Raw genomic sequence first — 18163 nt, forward strand, 5'->3', positions numbered from 1 at the left:
ATTATTTGTGTGGAGCTCCTTTTAAGGTATTTTCCGATAACAAGAGTCTTAAATATATTTATACCTAGAAGGAGCTGAATATGAGATAAAAGAGATGGATCGAATTGATTGGGGATTATGATATGGAGATCGTTTATCATGAAGGAAAGGAACATATGGTGGAAGATGCACTAAGTAGAAAGTCAATACACCCTTTGTGCATAGCTATGTCACGTGTGAAATTGCAGGAGGAGATGGAGAAAATAGGCATTTATATAATCAAGAAGGGCGATTCAGTAGGGGATTTGACTGTGGAGTCGGAGTTGTATACAATAATCAGGGAAAAGCAAGATGGGGACGCGAGGGTTTCCAGTGGCGGACGGTCGTGGCTAGTGGGGCGGTGTCATGGTTCTCCGTGCATTTCGATGGGAGTTTGAGGTTTGATGGGAGGTGGTGTGTGCCAGATAATGAAGAGCTTAAAGCGAAAATTTTGCCCGAGGCGCATAATACATCATATTCTATGCACCCTGGAGGGGATAAGTTATATAAAGATTTAAAGAAGACTTTCTTGTGGCCAAGGATGAAGAAGGAAGTTGCTGAATTTGTCTCATGATGTTTTACTTGTCAGAGGGTGAAAGGTGAGCTTAAGAGGTCGCAAGGTAAGGTGCAGTCGTTGAAAGTGCCGAAATGGAAGTGGGAAAGCATTTCCATAGATTTTATTGTTGGGTTGCCTAGAACTCAGAAGGGCAATAATATGATTTGGGTGATTGTGGACCGTGTGACTAAGTCAGCTTACTTCATTCCAATGAAAGATACTTGGAGTAAGACGGAGTTGGCTAAGACTTATAGGATGAATGTGCTGATACTTCATGGTGTGCGAAAAGACATCATTTCATCCAGCTACTGATGGGCAGACGGAGAGAAGTATTCAAACACTGGAGGATATGATGAGAGCTTGTGTGATGGAGTTTGGTGGATCATGGGAGGAGAAGTTGGATTTAATAGAATTTTCATATAATAATAGCTACCATTAGTATTGGCATGACACCTTATGAGGCACTATATGAGAGGAAGTGTAGGAGTCCTTTGTGTTGGGATGATAAATCTGATGAAGTTATGTTGGGACCTAAGATGATTTTGGAAATGGTGGAGCAAGTTCAAGTAATTCGCCAGAAGATGAGAGCTGCGCAAGTAAAGTAAAAAAGCTATGCTGATTTGAAAAGAAGTGACATTGAGTTTGTTGTAAGGGATACGGTGTTGTTGAAAGTGTCTCCCATGAAGGGAGTGATGCGTTTTGGGAAGAGAGAAGCTCAGTTAGAAGTTTAATGGGCCTTATGAGATTCTAACAGAGTAGGAGAGGTAGCATACCGTCTTGCACTACCTCTAGCTTTGGACAGAGTCCACAATGTGTTCCATGTTTATCAGTTGAGGAAGTATGTGAGTATGAGTGATTCCACTCATAGGTTAGAGCCTGAAAATGTCAAAATAGACCAACAGTTCTCCTATGTGGAGCTGCCTAAAGAGATTTTGGATAGGAAGGTGAAGAAGACTAGAAATGGTGAAACTGTTTTGGTTAAAGTTCTGTGGTTTAACCACAATGTTGAGGAAGCTACTTGGGAAGCTAAAACTGCTATAAAAGAGAAGTATCTCCATCTGTTTATCTAGGTATGTTGGTTACGGGGACGTAAACCTTCCTTTTAGGGAGGGGGGGAGGGGGTAGAATATAATTCCATAATATTTTTGAGACATTTGACCTCTTATTCGACATTTTAGTTGTTTATTTTGGCATTCGGATTGAGTAGTGTGGTGAACTTCGGGACGAAGTTCTTTTTAAGGGGGGAAGACTGTAATAACCCGTATTTTTAGTCAGGGTCAAAGGGTAAGTCAAAAGTAAAATATGTTTGATTAAATTATAATTACAATATTTATATTCACGAAGTTAAATTATAAGATGAAAAGAATAAAAAACATATAAAAAAAAAAATGAGAGACGGAGGTTGGGGCGTGAAAAGGGTAGTATATGGGGTGGTAGGTGTTTCCTAGTGAAGGATTTATCACATAAATATTAATAATAAAAATAATATAAGAAAGGTCCGTCCTAGAACCTTTCAAGCTACAACGTTTACTATTATAAATACTCACCCATCTCTACACCTTATACCTAATGGTCACATAAAGTCTCACACATGAATTGAGAGAGAATTTAAGAGAGAAAAAAAGAGCTAAGGAGGATTGTGTTCATCTTATAACCGTCTCAAGACCTAATGGTAAGAATTCATGGAACCGTCTTATAAATTATTTCATCGTATTTTGACAACCGTTGAGCACCACATTGTCCTGTGACCACCGTTGACCCCCACACATTGCTGCCTTTTACCGTGACCACCATCATTGACAGCTGGTTTGACCGGGCCTTGACTACCATGTGGGAGCTGTTGACCACCGTGTAGTGGTGGTTGTTGGGACGCGGTTTGTAGGGGGTCTGGCCATGAATGGTGGTGTTTAGGAGTAATTCATGTTGGGTAGTTTATATATCTAATTAAATTGTAAGATTAGTTGGTAATTGAATGCAATTGCTGTCTTATTTAGGTAAAGGATTTGTGGAAGAGCCTTATTGAATTCTTAATTCCTTGGTTTGTGAGATTGCTTGAAGGGTAGGATATCTACTCAATTTTAATCCTCTTGATTGTTAACTGCTTGAATTATTATAATTGGAAGTATACTTGTAATCGTAAGGTGAATTGTGTTATAATTGAGACGGTATTACAAGATGGGTTGTGTGTTTATATAATCTTATGATGGAGTTGCATATTTTATTAACTGTTGGAACTGGTTATGCCGTTGGATTTATTTGTGGATACCTCAGTCTCGTACTGGGATGACTTTTGGATATCTCAACCTTGCGCTCGGATGATGGTTACCCCGGGCCAGGTGTTGGCGGGATGACAGAGTATGGCTTGCCTCAGTTGTGGGCTGGGATGATTTTACTGTTACTGTTACTGCAGTTATTATTCTTCTGTTGTTAATAATCTTCTGCTGGATACCTTTTTCATTGTTGGTTTTATTGTTTTGTTATTCTACTCAACCATTGGTTGACATATGTTTGTTGTCCTGTCAAAATAAACTTGATGCATGCTTTAATTGATGGCTTCCTATAATGAACCGTTTAATATTTTCGGATTACTAGGGAGCAGATTAATTTACAGGTTGGATTTTTAGTAGATTGTTGAAAGCTGGATGCTTGGGTTTTCGGACGCGAGATGGCTTATCACCTGGAGTCTAGTTTATCACATTTACCACTTAGTTATAATTGAAATTTAATTATTCTTCCCGCTGCGTTGTAATAAATATTTACTCAGTTTTGATTCATTTATAATAAGACAAGTTAAGACAGTTTATTGTGTTTATTAAAGTACCTGTGCATTGTTCGTCTTTTATACTTACTACCTCAGGCAACTGAAATGATAACAGTTCTATTTATCTAAGAATGTATTGTTAAAGGCTCTCAGATAAATGGGGGTGTTACAGTGCCCTAACCTAGCATGTAGTAATTCGACTTTAACATGCTGGCTACATTTGGAAGCATTAGAACAAATACAATCGCTTATTATAGGCTTAACAACTTTGTTCAAAACACTAGCTGAAGATGCTTTAACAAGAGAGTTGAACTTGTACATGACCATTTCTTGTAAACCAACTTCTACGTGAAAGCTAGAAACAAAGTCCTGTATCACTAATTGATCCAAATAAAAAATGAATTAACAAACCAGAAGTAGCAAGCAAATTTCCAACTGACAACAGGTTATGCTTGAACACTGGTACATATAGAACATTATATAGAACAATTTCATTATGCAAATTAATGTCCCCGACTGAGTAACATTTTGCATTGAGCCATCAGGAAAACCTATTTTAATAGGTGTCTTTAATGTATGTAAATGAATAAATAAAGCTGAATTCCCTGACATATGATCTGTGGCTCCAGAGTCTATGATCCAATCAACCGAAGACATAACAGGAAAGAATGAGCTAAGGTTATACCTCCAAAGTTGACAGATACATCTGAGTTGTCTATAACATTATCCTGCTTTGCTTGTGCCAGGTACATCATTTGATTGTAAAAAGTAGTCAAAAATTCTGGATCAAACTGAACAAGAGCAACATGAACCTGAGATTGAGGAATTTAACCTGAATTGACTTTTAACCTGAATTGACTTTAATAGCCTGTGACTGAGTATTATAAACAAAATTGGCTTGATAGCCCCTTGAAGTAAAAGCCACATACTGTGTAGGAGCAACATACTATCCAGGAGCCGCTGGTAATTCCGAAGGAATGCTGGAAAAATTTCCTTAAAGCTAGCTTAAAAACTTTTCTCATAATGCAGGGTTCTTCACAAAACAAGCGTCAACAGTATGACCGTTCTTTTTGCAATGTGAACACCAGCGTTCATCGACTTAGCTTTCTTTGGATCTCTCTTCCAAACATTTCAAGCCTCCTTTCTAGCAGATCCAGCAGATTTGTATGAATTCATAGCACTTGCATCTTAAGTTGAATTCAAGACATTTGTAATCAATTTTTGACTTTCCACTTGCTGCAGAATAGCAGAAGTCTTGTTGATTGGAGGAACAGGATAAATAGATCTGATATTTGTATGCAAATTCTCATATGAATCTCCTAATCCCATGAGAAAGTTGATAACCTTCTCCCTGGGAAGCAACTCAAGAAATTTATTGTACAAATTACAACTGCACTTCTGCATAGCACCACAATCACACTCAGAAATGGCTTCTAACTCCTCAATGTCATCCCAATGTTGTTTAATCCTATTAAAATACTCAACAACAGATGAATTTTCCTGAGAAATATTCTTCAACTCTTTCTTGAATTGATATAGCAATGGTGGCATTTGATTGTCCATATCTCTCACAGATATCAGTCCACAACAATCTAGCACACTTACACGCTAAGAGACCTTCCCTAATCTAGGAAGAGCCACTAAGAGGGGTATAAGACACGAGGAACATATGTCCCATTTGATATTTACTGTGTGCATGGAATATTTCACTTGAATATTGGCTGCGGTAGTTGAAAGGAGGGATTTCAGGTTCCATCCACTGTGCAAACAACTCAAACTATGTCATCTATGTTATGCAAATGAGCTGTTGCTTTTTTGTTGGGGGGATGGAGAATCTGTGAAGACTATATTGAGAGCTTTATCACGTTTTCAGTTGCATATGGATTTAAAATGAATAGGGAGAAATCTGAAATTTATTATAATGTGATACAAGCTGATAAAATGCAGCATATTTTAACTATGTCAGGGTTTCAGGTGGGTGCTTTCCCCTTTAGGTATTTAGGGATTCTAATCTCTTATGAGAGAATTTCTATTGGGGATTGTACTAAGATAGTGGACAGGGTGGTGGAAAAAAATAAGAGGATAGGGTGCAAGGAAGGTTAGTTATGCAGGCATGCTAGTTTTAGTCAAGTATGTGTTGTCTCAACTTTTCTCATACTAGGCTAAGATCTTCATTATTCCAAAAGGCATTATCACAAGATTATGAACATATGCAGTTGTCTTAAGACATTTCCGACAACTACTAAATATAATATAAGATATATTACAGAAACAATTTTTATATTATTTTATTAAATCATAATTACTTGCTATATAATAATAATGGTAATTAGTCTCAATAAGATTGGATTAATGACTAAAATAATATAGTTCTATGAGGTCACACATATAAACAGAATCAGGAAATATTAATCCTATAAGGACACATATTTGAGGCACAAGTTTAAGGAAAGGACTTTCCTTATTTCAAAGAGAATCTATAATGATATGTGATACAATATATAAAGAGTTATAGGGTAATGGAAAGAAAATAAGTTTTTTCATAAGAAATCACTAGGGAGAAAAGATATTGTTCTTCCTATATACCACCTGCCTCAAGCACCCATAAAAATAAGAGAGTGATATTGATCCTTCTCTTTCCTTCTAGCAAACGTTGGTTCTCGGATTGTGCTTTTAGACTGATTAGAGGGGCAACAAGTAGGGCTATGAGATCTCTTCAATAAGCTACTTGTGAAATTTACGATTCAAGAGCTAAATATTCTTTTCGCCTTTTATTATGATTCATATTATCTTATGCATGTGATCATAGGGTAAATGTTAGGAAACTGTTTCCTGAAATTCTGCTTTGCATCTTTATTTTCCTACAGTGGTATACGAGCCACTTGCATATGATTTTATGATCATATTCATATGATAGTTTATTATTTTTACTCAACTATGGAATAGACTTTAAACATGGAATAATTTGCATAACTAATAAAGTGATATTAATTGATTGGTTAAATTTTGTTTAGATTAGGAAAATTTCATAATTAATATATTGATATTAATTGGTTGGTAAATTTTTTTATTTGGATTGAATTAAACATCAATAAATTTAATTTAAAAAATACTTTTCTTGTGAACAGTATCGGCGTTACTGATTAGCGGGTATTGTTCACGCGTGACATGACAATTTAGACGTAAAATTTTCTAATAGGGCATGAGTGTTGGATTTTTATGAAAAAATAGTATTTTTCGAGTGTAAACGGCATCTTAAACAAGACTATGTAGTAGGTTTGACGTTTTTAAGCCAATTTCGAGAGTTTTAATTGACTTTTAGGTCGTTTTATGTTATATTTTTTTAAAAACGTTTTTAAGTAGTTTTTGGAATTTATTCAGTTTGATTGATATCTACAATTGTTGTATTGATTCTAATTTGATTGGAAGAGTTGCTTAATCATGTTAGTTTTTAAAATTGATTGAGACGAACTAAAACAAAATAGAATTCCAATTATGCAAATTATTGTTAATAATGATGATTATTCCATGTTATAGTGATGATAATTTAATTAAAATAATAAAAGATACGTTTAGTTTATTACTTAATTGTTGAGTAGTAAAACTATTTTGTGGGGTTTGATTGTTTAATTAATCGTTAATTATATTATGTTTGCATTTATTATATGTTAATATTTTGATTGTGGCGGTTGTATGCCATTATATTTGATATTGTGATTACTTAAGATGACTAGTATGGGCCCAAACGATCTCCGCGTCGTTACTTTTTGTAATGGTTTTACGATCTGCATATCGTTATGCGTTGTAATAATTTATTTTACGTCTTGTTATTCGAGCAATGTATAATTATCTTAGTATATACGATTGTGGGCGCATCTTATTGCAATGTAATAGTTTATTGCTTTTTTATTTTTATTTTTACTAGCTAGTTTTTAATTAGTAAATATAATGTAATTTGAAGAAGAAGTCCAGAGAAGATGAAGGATGGAGATCCGAAAGATTCGAGGAAAATTTCATGAAGGATGGTGATCCGGAAGAAGTTTTTGGACCTAGTTAGTTTATGGGCCATACTAGATAATTGTTTTCCTTTATGCTTGCATTTAATTTCGTTTTATGCTTGCTTTTATTTTGTCAATGTGGTTATTCTGTTATAAGTTTACCATAGTATGACCAACATTTGATCCCCAAATTTGAAATAATGAGTCTTATGTTTTTCCAAACACCTATTAAGCCTTAGAACATAGGTGATAGGTTATGCCAAAGCAGGATATCACATGTATTTCCAAGAATAATAGGTTGGGTTTATGAAACCTGCAATAAGTTAATTATTGGTTTAATTCAACAAAACTATCAAAAGACAAAGTTTTGGATTTTGAAACAAAGTTGGTGTATTAACAAGGAGTTGTTAATATATCAACCAAGAGTTATAAATTATTATAATTAGTAAAAGGTTAGTTACCTTAAACACTATTTATTAAAAGGTAGGACCAAAATCCATTTGGTGAATAGTGAGAGAGGGTCTTGGTTAAATGTCTTTAGGGGATAAATTTTAAAGGGTATTTAGTAGTTTAAAAGGTTGTTTTAAAGTGTTTTAATGAATAGTCAGAGGAAGGGCAGTAGTTTCAAATATTTTAACACGTGGGCTATGGCTGCAGAGTTTGAGGCTATTGTAAAGCAAGGGTGGACCATGGAGTTACGGGGGACTCCTATGTTTAGACTGATTAAGAAGTTGAGGGGCTTAAAGAATGCTTTTAAGCAGTTGGCCAAGGCTCATTTCTCTGATGTTGAGAACCTGACTCATATTACTGAAATGGCTTTGCTTCATTATCAGAATATCCTGGCAATTGACCCTCTAAATGAAGAGGTTTGTTGTGCTGAAAGGACATGTGCCCAGGAACTGGCTGATTTAATTAAAGCTAGGGAGAGTTTCTTGAGACAAAAAGCGAAGACTGACTGGGTACAGCAGGGAGATGACAACACTAAGTTTTTTCATGCCAGCATTAAAACCAGAAGGGCAAGGAATAGGGTGTATCAGGTGAAGGATAGACATGGCAATTTGTGTTCTGATCCTGAGAAAATTAAAGGAGCATTTGAGGAGTATTATCAGTACTTGATGGGTACAGCTCACCCTGTGACTACTATAAATGAAAAGGTGGTGAAGGCTGGTAAGTGTCTGAGTGATGCCCATTGTAATGCACTTACTTCCCCTCTCACTGATGCTGAAATTAAGACGGCCATGTTTGATATACCTGGGATTAAGGCGCCTGGGCCTGATGGGTATAACAGCCAGTTCTTCAAAGATGCGTGGCACATTGTGGGCAAGGATGTGATCACTACTGTTACAAGTGTCTTCCAGTCTGGGGCACTTTTAAAGCAGTGTAATGCCACCATTATCACTTTGGTTCCTAAAGTTGATATGCCTGAGACAGTGTTGCATTTCAGGCTTATTGCCTGTTGTAACACCATTTATAAGTATTTGTCTAAGGTTTTGTGCAACAGACTGAGAGATATACTACGTGACATTGTTAGCCCTTCACAGAGTGCTTTTGTCAAAGGTCGAGACATTGTGGGTAATATTCTCATTAGTCAGGACTTGATTAAGTTGTATAAGAGGAAGTCTTGTTCACCAAGGGTGCTTATGAAATTGGATTTGCAGAAGGCCTACGATTCTGTGGAATGGTCTTTTGTTGAAGGAATGCTTAAGGCACTGGGCTTTCCTGATCATTGGGTAAAACTTTTAATGAAATGTATTTCAACTCCTACTTACTCAATAGCCTTGAATGGAGAGATCTTTGGCTTCTTTCAAGGCAAAAGAGGATTGAGACAGGGAGATCCTCTCTCCCCTCTGCTTTTTACTCTTTGTCTGTATTATCTCAGCAGGATCTTAGGGGTCATTCAAAAGCATAGGCAGTTCCATTATCACCCACTCTGCCAGAGAATTAAGCTCGCTCATCTATGTTTTGCAGATGACCTTATTATGTTTTGCAAAGGGGATGGGTCTTCTATGGAGTTAATAATTCAGTCCTTTGAGTATTTCTCCAAAGCTTCAGGCCTGGGATTGAATAGGGGAAAATCAAACATATACTTTAATGGCACTGATGAACAACTGATTAAAGAGATTGAAGAGTTAACTGGAATGAAGAGAGGCAGTGTACCCTTCAAGTATTTAGGGGTGAATGTTTCCCCTAAACGGTTATCAGTTCTGGAATGCTCCAATTTAGTTGATAGGATTGTGGAACGAATTCAACGGTTGGGATCAAGGAAGTTATCATATGCAGGAAGAGTTGTTTTGATACAGTCAGTTCTTAGTTCTTTGCATACTTATTGGGCTCGTATTTTTATTCTACCCAAAACTGTTATTGCTAGAATTGAGGCAGTCTGTAGATCCTTCTTATGGCATGGGAATGAGCACAAGGAAAGCCCTGCCTTGGTTTCATGGGATGCTATATGTCAACCAAAAAGACAAGGTGGTTTTGGGATTAAACGCTTTCATGAATGGAACCTTGCTGCTATTGCTAAGTATGCTTGGTGGATAGCAGTGAAAGCTGACCATTTATGGGTCACATGGGTTCACTCAGTTTATATTAAGAATGGTACCTGGATTAGTTATAAACCTGCTGCATCTAATAGCTGGGCTTGGCGTATGATCTGCAAGGTCAAGGACACTTTCAGGGGGTTGCTGTTTGAGAGTGAATGGAGCAAGTCTGGCTCTAGATACACTATTGGGACTAGGTATAATTGGCTTCTGCCTGACAGGGAGCAAGTGAGCTGGTATCCTTGGGATAAACAGAGGTGGAGTGTTCCTAAGCATCAGTTTTGTTGTTGGCTTGTTGTGCAGCAACGCCTTTTGAGAGAATGCATATCCTCGCTCAGAATTGATGTTTCCTCTGTGGTGATAAAGAAGAAACACATGATCACTTGTTTTGTGATTGTGTGTTCAGTATGAAATGCAAGGACTTGGTTTCGTCCTGGTGTAAGATTACTTTTCCTAATCAGCATAACATTGAGTGGTGGCTGAAATGGAGGAGTAGAGCTCTTGGGAGGAAGAAGGGAATGGCAGTCATACTGGCTAGTTTGATCTACTGGATATGGTCTGCTCGAAATAAATGCAGGGTGGAGGGCTTCTTATGGAGGCCTGAATTTGTTTTACAACAAGTACGATCAGAATGTTGTATGAGACTAAGTATGATAAAGAGTACTAATGCTAAGTTTGTAATGTGGTATAATAGTATTAAGTAAGGCTAGAGACGATCTATAAGTCTCTTATCATATGTAATTGGGATACTTGATATTTTTAATGAAATTTGCTTACCTTTTCCCAAAAAAAAAAAAAAATCAACAACGCTTTTAATTTGGGCTATGTCCTTGAGAAGGACAAAATGAATGCTGATAATTTTCTATATTGGGAAAGAAATTTGAGAATTGTTCTCAAATGTGAAGGAAGGTAACATGTTCTTGACAACCCTCTTCCTGAACCTCTTACTCATGCAGCCACTCAGGCTGAGAGGAGAGCTAGCAAACGCTCTTGGACATGTCGACACTAATGACGTGTTTGATGCTTGCATGCATGGAACCAGACTTTTAAAAAAGATTTGATGATATGGATGCAAATAAAATCATTATGCAACTGAGAACTATGTTTCAGAAGCATGCTAGCTTGTAGAGATTCAAGGCTCATCATAAGTTTCTCGAATGCAAGTTAGGGAAGGGAAGTCAAGTTGGTCCACACATGTTCATGATGATTGGACATTTTCATGTCATGGAAAAAATGGGTTTCCTATATCCCTAAGAGCTAGCAATTGATATTGTGATCAATTCATTGCCTAGAGGGTTCAAAAACTTTCGTTTGAACTTTTATATGCAAGGATGAACAACAACATTGCAAGAGTTGCATGGAATGTTAATTCAGGGTTAGAGGAACATCCCTAATGAACCTGAGAAAGAACATAAAGATGTACTGGTAGTTCGAAAAGGGAAATCGTTCAAGAAGACAGGGGTTAGCCCAAAATTTTTGAAGAAGGACTGAGACAAACAAGTTGTTAAGTCCGGTACTTCGGGAAAGCGAAAATTCATTCCAAAATCAAAAGTTTCTGTAGAAGACGAGTGCTTCTACTGTGAAAGGGTTGGTCATTGGAAGAGAAATTGCCCCAAGTACTTATAGGATAAGAAGAATGGTGTTTTTACCTCAGGTATTTATGTTACAGAAGTGAATTTAGCTACCTCTATTTCTTGAGTGTTTGATACTGGATGTGGTCCTTACCTTATTTGTAATATGCAGGGACCAAGAAGAAGTAGAACGTTGAGAAAAGGAGAGGGGGATCTTTGTGTTGGCAATGGAGCAAGAGTTGTTGCATTGGCAGTAGGAACTTATAGTCTACCTTTACCTTCAGGATTAGTTTTAGAACTTAATAATTATTATTATGTCTCAGCTATCACTGTCATACTCCGTATTTTATATCGCTAATTGAGTCGAGCTAATTGTTTAGTCGTATTGATATCGTAAGATCGAGTTATTCGTAAACTTGTTAAGACGGGTTTAACTGAACGAAGTCACGTCAACTAATTCTTTTACTACACTTACCCATTTACCCGTTGACCCAGGCCCATTTACCCATGACCCAATTAACCAATTAACCTAAGTTTAACCTAATTCTACCCTAACACTACAAAACCCCACTCCCTTACCCGCCTATCTCATTTCAGCGGCACATTTCCCAACCAACACGCAAATCGAGAGAGAGAGAGTGAGTGTGGGTGTTGACGGAGCAGCAAGGAGGGCCTTAGGGTGGTTGTCGATGTCCATAGTTAACCCTGGTGGCTGTTGAGGTGGCGGAAAAAGGTATGAGTGCAACCTTCTCTTTTGTTTTCGTTTTCTGTCAGGTTTTGTTTGTTGTGTCGTGACTCAGGGAGGTGATGTTGGTGGTTGGTGTCGGGGATATGGTATTGGGTGGTTTTTGTCATCCCTATTGGTGGTGGGTAGGGAGGTTCTTGGCGGCATAATTGGCGGCGAGAAGTGTTATTGACAGGGTTAATCAAACGGGTGTTAGCAGGGGTTTTCAGGCGGGTTTTAGATGTTTAGGTTAGGGTGGCACCACCGTGGACTCGGGGGAGGTCGAAACGGTGGTGTCACGGCGTCTGGGTGCGTGGTCTGACGGCGAGCAGGGCTGTGGTGGTTTGGCAGAGGTTAGGGGATGGCTGCGGTGGTTGTGAGTCGAGGACAGGGGGGTGTTTGGTGAGGCACGGTGGTGAACCAGGCCAAATGACGGCTCTGGTTCGACTCGCCGGCGGCAGTCGACCAGGATGGGGTCGGTTGTTGGTGGTGGGGTCGAAGAGGGGAGCAGGCCTGGTGGTGTTCGTGGTGGTTTTAGGCGGCGCGTGAGGGGTGTGGGAGAGAGTGAAGGTGCGGGTTGTAGGAGGCGAGTTGATAGGATTAGTTAGTGTTGTTTCGATTCTTTTAATCGTATAACTTGTTTTATCTTTTATTATATCATACTCTTATTTAGCTAATTAATTCCCGAGTTACTTAAATGTTTAGAGACGGGTTTGAGTCGGGTTGGTAAAATAGAAAAGCTGTTAGATCGGGAAAGTTTCCACTTAAGGAAACTTTCCATTTTAAGAAGTTTCTATTTTTAGTAACTTTCTATTTTGGGAACGGGAATGGTTTAAGTAATTGTTTATCATTTATTTATCTTTCAGAGGGCAAATTTGTTGTGGAATATTACTGAGCACCCGACTATTTGACTGCAGTACTGAGGTAGGGGAATACACTGATTGAGTTCTTACGATTATAAAGAGTTGGCATGTTTGGTGATTATATGACTTATCTGATTACCTTAATTATCTTGTTGAGTATTATTGTTTCATACATTTCATACATTGCATTTGCATCGGAGTTGGAGTTGGAGGAGATGAGATTATTGTGATTAAGGCCCGGGCGGGTTCTGCAGACTTGCCCTGGTGTCCTCAACAAGAGCGGATCGACTACGGTCGATATATAGTCTACCGGGATCGGTATGGTGGGCGTTCGGGATGTGTGTGATGGAGTTGAATGGAGGATCATAGTATTGCATTCTTTATTATATCGTATTACCTACTCAATCTCGCGGTTGACCCCGTGTATTCGTGTATGCTGTGATGATCCTTTTAATGGGAGCGGTTGACAGTTTGTTGAGACATTGGGAGGGGCGGGGAGAGAGCATGGATCACCGACTTAGAGCTAGCCCACTTTTGTTTTGTTTAGTTGTCGGACTTTATTTTCGATTTGAGACATGTTTTATTCCCGTTGTAAACATTATAAACTTTTAATTTAAATTATTTTTATCTTTCTCTTTGTTATCTACTGCCTCGGGTTTCCGAGATGGTAACACCCTTCTTTATCTGAGGAGTCCTAGTTCAGGCCCTTAAATAAATGGGGGTGTTACAAAGTGGTATCAGAGCGAACGATCCTCAGGCCTAAACCAATAAATCCAATGAATATAGGAAGAGTCTAAATAAAATGAACCCCGGGACAAAACTGTTAGGAGCACACTAAAGCTAAGGGATGAGTTAGGGGCCCCCTCACACCGAACCATTGGCCCTCTCAGTTTGACCCGGGAACCCTGAGTGCAAATGAGAGGAAGGGTAGAGAAGCTGCATGATGTTGAGCATGACATCATATATCGTTGCCTAAGTGTTAACTGATTGATATGTTAATTGTTGCATAAAGAGTTGGTGGGAGGTTGTGGCATAATACTTTGCATGTTTTAAGGTTGATTCATACTTATATCTCTATAAAGTTTTGTTAGAAGGCTATGTCTAGTGATATGCGGTTATATGATCCCTAAACCATGCTAGATAGACAAGTAGGATAAGAGTGATAGAATTGGCTAGAGTTGCCAAGGTGATTTTGTGTTGCAGCTAATTCCTAAAATTCTCTTGTAGTCATACCTCGAAAAAGGAACACGGCTGTAAACATCACCCAGGAAGAGTTAGACCGACTACTGGCTGAGAATGAGGCCCTAAAGGCTAAAAGAATGGACCCTGCTAAGATGAGTACAATAGTGGCGAGGCATAACCCTACCATTTTCACTGGAGAAGGGGAACCTCACTTGCTGGGAGATTGGTGTCGGGAGTTCACCAACCTATTCGAGCTGATAGCTTGTCCTGAAGAGCTGCAAGTAGACCAAGCTGCACATTACCTCAGGGCTACAGCTGGGGAGTGGTGGAATAGGAATAAGGCGGAGATTCGACATGTTGCTAGGGATATTGAGGAAGGATACGTGTCTTGGTTAGAATTTCAAGTGATACTAACGGACCAGTTCATGCCAGAGTTCAGGAAAGCTAAGCTGAGGGAGGAGTTTGATACATTTAAGATGACAGAGGACATGACGGTGGACACATACCATAGAAAGTTCCGACTGTTGGCTTCATATATCGATGAATTTGCTAAGAACGAGACCATGCTGGCTATGAGATTTGAGAGGGGATTGACGGTGGATATCAAGAAGAGGCTCACGGCAGCTCCACCTACCACCGTTCAGGACATCTATCTGAGGGCTGGTGCTGCTGAAAGGCTCTCCGAGAAGATCAAGGAGGATAAGAAAGGAAAAGCTGAGAAGAGAAAGTCGGAACCGTCGGTGATAATATCGGGGCCAAGAAGCCGAATCGAGCAAGTTCGGTGGATACTCCACCAATAGTGCTCCTGGGGGATGAGGAACCAAAGCGGAGGCGCTTTCGAGGCGCTAGTATTGGAGGTAATGCATCCAGGGTCACTTGTTTCGGGTGTGGGAAGTTGGGACACAGGAAATTTGAGTGCCGAAGTTCTGGAGGAAACCAATCTGGGGGCTTCCGAACACCTACATCTGGGTTCAGTGGGCCTCGGACAGCGGGATCAGGATACAACAACTACCGTACTCCTAACACTGGCTATGGAGAAGGTGCCCGATCTGGGGCAAGTAACAGTTATCAAGGAAGCTACAACAACTACCAGAACCGTAGCCAACAAAACCATCCAGCGGCGTGGTAATTTCCGGAGGAACCGAACGAGGGAACAAGCAACCTAATACCGCTTCATCGAGTCGATGCCTGGAGCTAAGTCCAGTGGCAAGCTCTTTGCCATGGGGAAGGAAGCAGCAAAGGAGGATGCTCATGTCGTGACTGGTACATTTATTGTCAACTCTAAACCCACCTTTGTGTTATTCGATTCTGGTGCCACACATTCATTCATATCTAGGGATCATGTTAGAGCCTTGAACCTTACTACATATGATAGAGTGGTCGATTCTGTTATAGTACCCTCGGGAGAGTCTGTGCCTTGTGATAGAATCTATACCTGTGTACCTATTCAGATTGGGGAGGTTGTCTTTCACTGTGACCTTATGGAGTTTCCATTGGGTGGGTTCGAGGTGATTTTAGGGATGGATTGGTTGGGAAAGTACAAAGCTTTCATTGACTGTTACCAAAAGAAGATATCTCTGAGAGGACTTAAGGGAGTCAGAGTAACCTACAAGGGATACATGATCAAACCCAAAGTCAAATTTATCTCTGTAAACACCCTAAAATCGAGTTTGAGGAAGGGAGACCAGTTGATCTTGTGTCAGATGTGGGATAGAGAGTCTGAGACCCCTAGGATTTCTGACATACCTGTGGTGAGAGACTTTGAGGGGGTATTTCCGGAAGAGATTCCTGGGCTACCACCTAAGCGCGACGTGGACTTCTCCATCGATCTAAAGCCGGGAGCTGGACCTATTTCTAAACCACCGTACCGTATGGGACCAAAGGAGATGGAAGAATTAAAGAAGCAATTGGATTAGTTGGCTGAGAAGGGTTATATTCGACCCATTGTTTCACCTTGGGGAGCACCTGTCCTATTCGTCAAGAAAAAGGATGGAAGTTTGAGGCTGTGTGTGGCTTACCGAGAGTTGAATAACGTGACTATCAAGAACCGATATCCATTGCCAAGGATCGATGATTTGTTTGACCAATTGAGTGGGGCTGGAGTGTTCTCGAAGATCGACCTGAGGTCGGGTTATCACCAACTGAGGATAAAGAACGAGGATATCCCTAAGACTGCATTCAGAACCAGATATGGACACTATGAATTCGTGGTCATGCCCTTCGGATTGACCAATGCGCCAGCTGTGTTTATGGACCTGATGAATCGGGTGTTCAGTCCATACTTGGACAAGTTCGTGGTTGTATTCATCGATGATATTTTGGTTTACTCCAAGAATGAGGAAGAGCACGAGGAGCATCTTAGGATAGTGTTGAGAACTCTGGCAGAGAATCAGTTGTATGTCAAGTTGAGTTAGTGCGAGTTCTGGTTGAAGAAAGTTGCCTTTCTGGGGCATGTGATTTCCAAGTAAGGGGTGTCAGTGGATCCTAGCAAGATCGAGGCCATGACTAGATGGCAGAGCCCAAATAATGTGGGCGAAATTCGAAGCTTCTTGGGATTAGCTGAGTACTACAGGAGGTTTGTCAAAGATTTTTCGAAGATAGCAAAACCATTGACATCCCTAATGAGGAAGGAGAACCGGTTTGTTTGGGACGAGAGTTGTGAGAAGGCTTTCTTAACACTCAAGGAGTGCCTAACCACAGCTCCTGTCCTTGCTTTGCCAGATGGGAATGATAACTTCGAAGTGTATACTGATGCTTCCAAGAAAGGGTTGGGGTGTGTGTTGATGCGAGACGGGAAGGTAATCGCATACGCCGCGACACCAAGACCTATGAGGAGAATTACCCTACCCATGATCTAGAGTTGGGGGCCGTGGTTTTTGCTCTTAAGTTGTGGCGACATTATCTCTATGGAGCAACCTTCAAGGTATTTTCTGACCATAAGTGCCTGAAGTATATCTATACTCAGAAGGAGCTGAACATGAGACAGAGGAGATGGATCGAGTTGATTGGCGACTATGACATGGACCTACTCTATCATGAAGGGAAGGCGAATGTCGTAGCCGATGCTTTAAGTCGGAAGTCTATCCATGCCCTAATCAGTGCCAGATCCAGGGTGAGGATGTTCGGTGAGCTAGGGCAGATGGGGATTTACATGATCCGACGAGGTGAGACCGTTGGAGATATGACAGTTGAGCCGGAGTTGTACGAGGAGATCCGAGAGCTACAGAAAGAGGATGCTAGGATCCAGAAATGGCGCAATGAGGTAGAGCAGGCAGGTGCGGAGCCTTACTCTAAATTCAGTATCCATTCAGATGGGAGCTTGAGGTTTGAGCAGAGGTGGTGTGTGCCAGCTAATGGGGAACTGAAGAAGAAAATTCTCACGGAAGCACATGCTACTCCGTATTCTGTACACCCGGGAGAGGATAAGTTATACAAGGACCTCAAGAAGACGTTTTGGTGGCCTAATATGAAGAAGGAAGTCGCTGAGTTCGTATCTCGATGTTTGACATGCCAGAGGGTGAAGGGTGAGCACAAGAGACCACAAGGGAAAGTTCAGCCGCTAGATGTGCCAGAGTGGAAGTGGGAGAGTATTTCCATGGACTTCATCATCGGGTTGCCTCGGACTCAAAGAGGTAACAACATGATTTGGGTGATCATCGACAGATTGACCAAGTCAGCTCACTTTATTCCCATGAAAGATACTTGGAGTAAGGCTGAGTTGGCTAAGGCTTATGTTCGATGACGTGGTTAAGTTGCACGGTGTGCCTAAGGATATCGTCTCCGACGAGATTCCAGTTTTCTATCCAAGTTCGCGGGAATTACAGTCATTGATGGGTACTCAATCAAGATGAGCACCGCTTTTCATCCTCGCTGCGACGGTCGACAGAGAGGACTATTCAGACCCTCGAGGATATGTTGAGAGCTTGTGTTCTAGAGTTTGGCGGATCTTGGGA

At 40.0% G+C, this 18163-nt stretch overlaps 2 protein-coding genes and 1 long non-coding RNA gene across 3 annotated transcripts; all 3 read left to right on the forward strand.

The window, feature by feature from the left end:
- The first annotated feature begins 1020 nt into the window (after window positions 1-1020).
- On the forward strand, window positions 1021-1644 carry LOC141628489 (uncharacterized). Its single transcript, XM_074441627.1, has 2 exons — window positions 1021-1140; window positions 1405-1644. Exons 1-2 carry the CDS (start codon window positions 1021-1023, stop codon window positions 1642-1644), a joined length of 360 nt encoding a protein of 119 aa, XP_074297728.1.
- A 427-nt stretch (window positions 1645-2071) lies between these two features.
- Window positions 2072-3372, forward strand: LOC141626356 (uncharacterized). The gene is made up of 3 exons (XR_012535947.1): window positions 2072-2246; window positions 2569-2633; window positions 3167-3372. It is a non-coding gene; the product is annotated as an uncharacterized LOC141626356 (long non-coding RNA).
- Window positions 3373-15394: 12022 nt separating this feature from the next.
- LOC141628490 (uncharacterized) lies at window positions 15395-16126 on the forward strand. Its single transcript, XM_074441628.1, has one exon. The coding sequence runs from the start codon at window positions 15395-15397 to the stop codon at window positions 16124-16126; it is 732 nt and encodes a 243-aa protein (XP_074297729.1).
- Window positions 16127-18163: the final 2037 nt, after the last annotated feature.

The sequence above is a fragment of the Silene latifolia genome, chromosome Y (assembly GCF_048544455.1).
Source record: "Silene latifolia isolate original U9 population chromosome Y, ASM4854445v1, whole genome shotgun sequence".
Classification (NCBI taxonomy): domain Eukaryota; kingdom Viridiplantae; phylum Streptophyta; class Magnoliopsida; order Caryophyllales; family Caryophyllaceae; genus Silene; species Silene latifolia.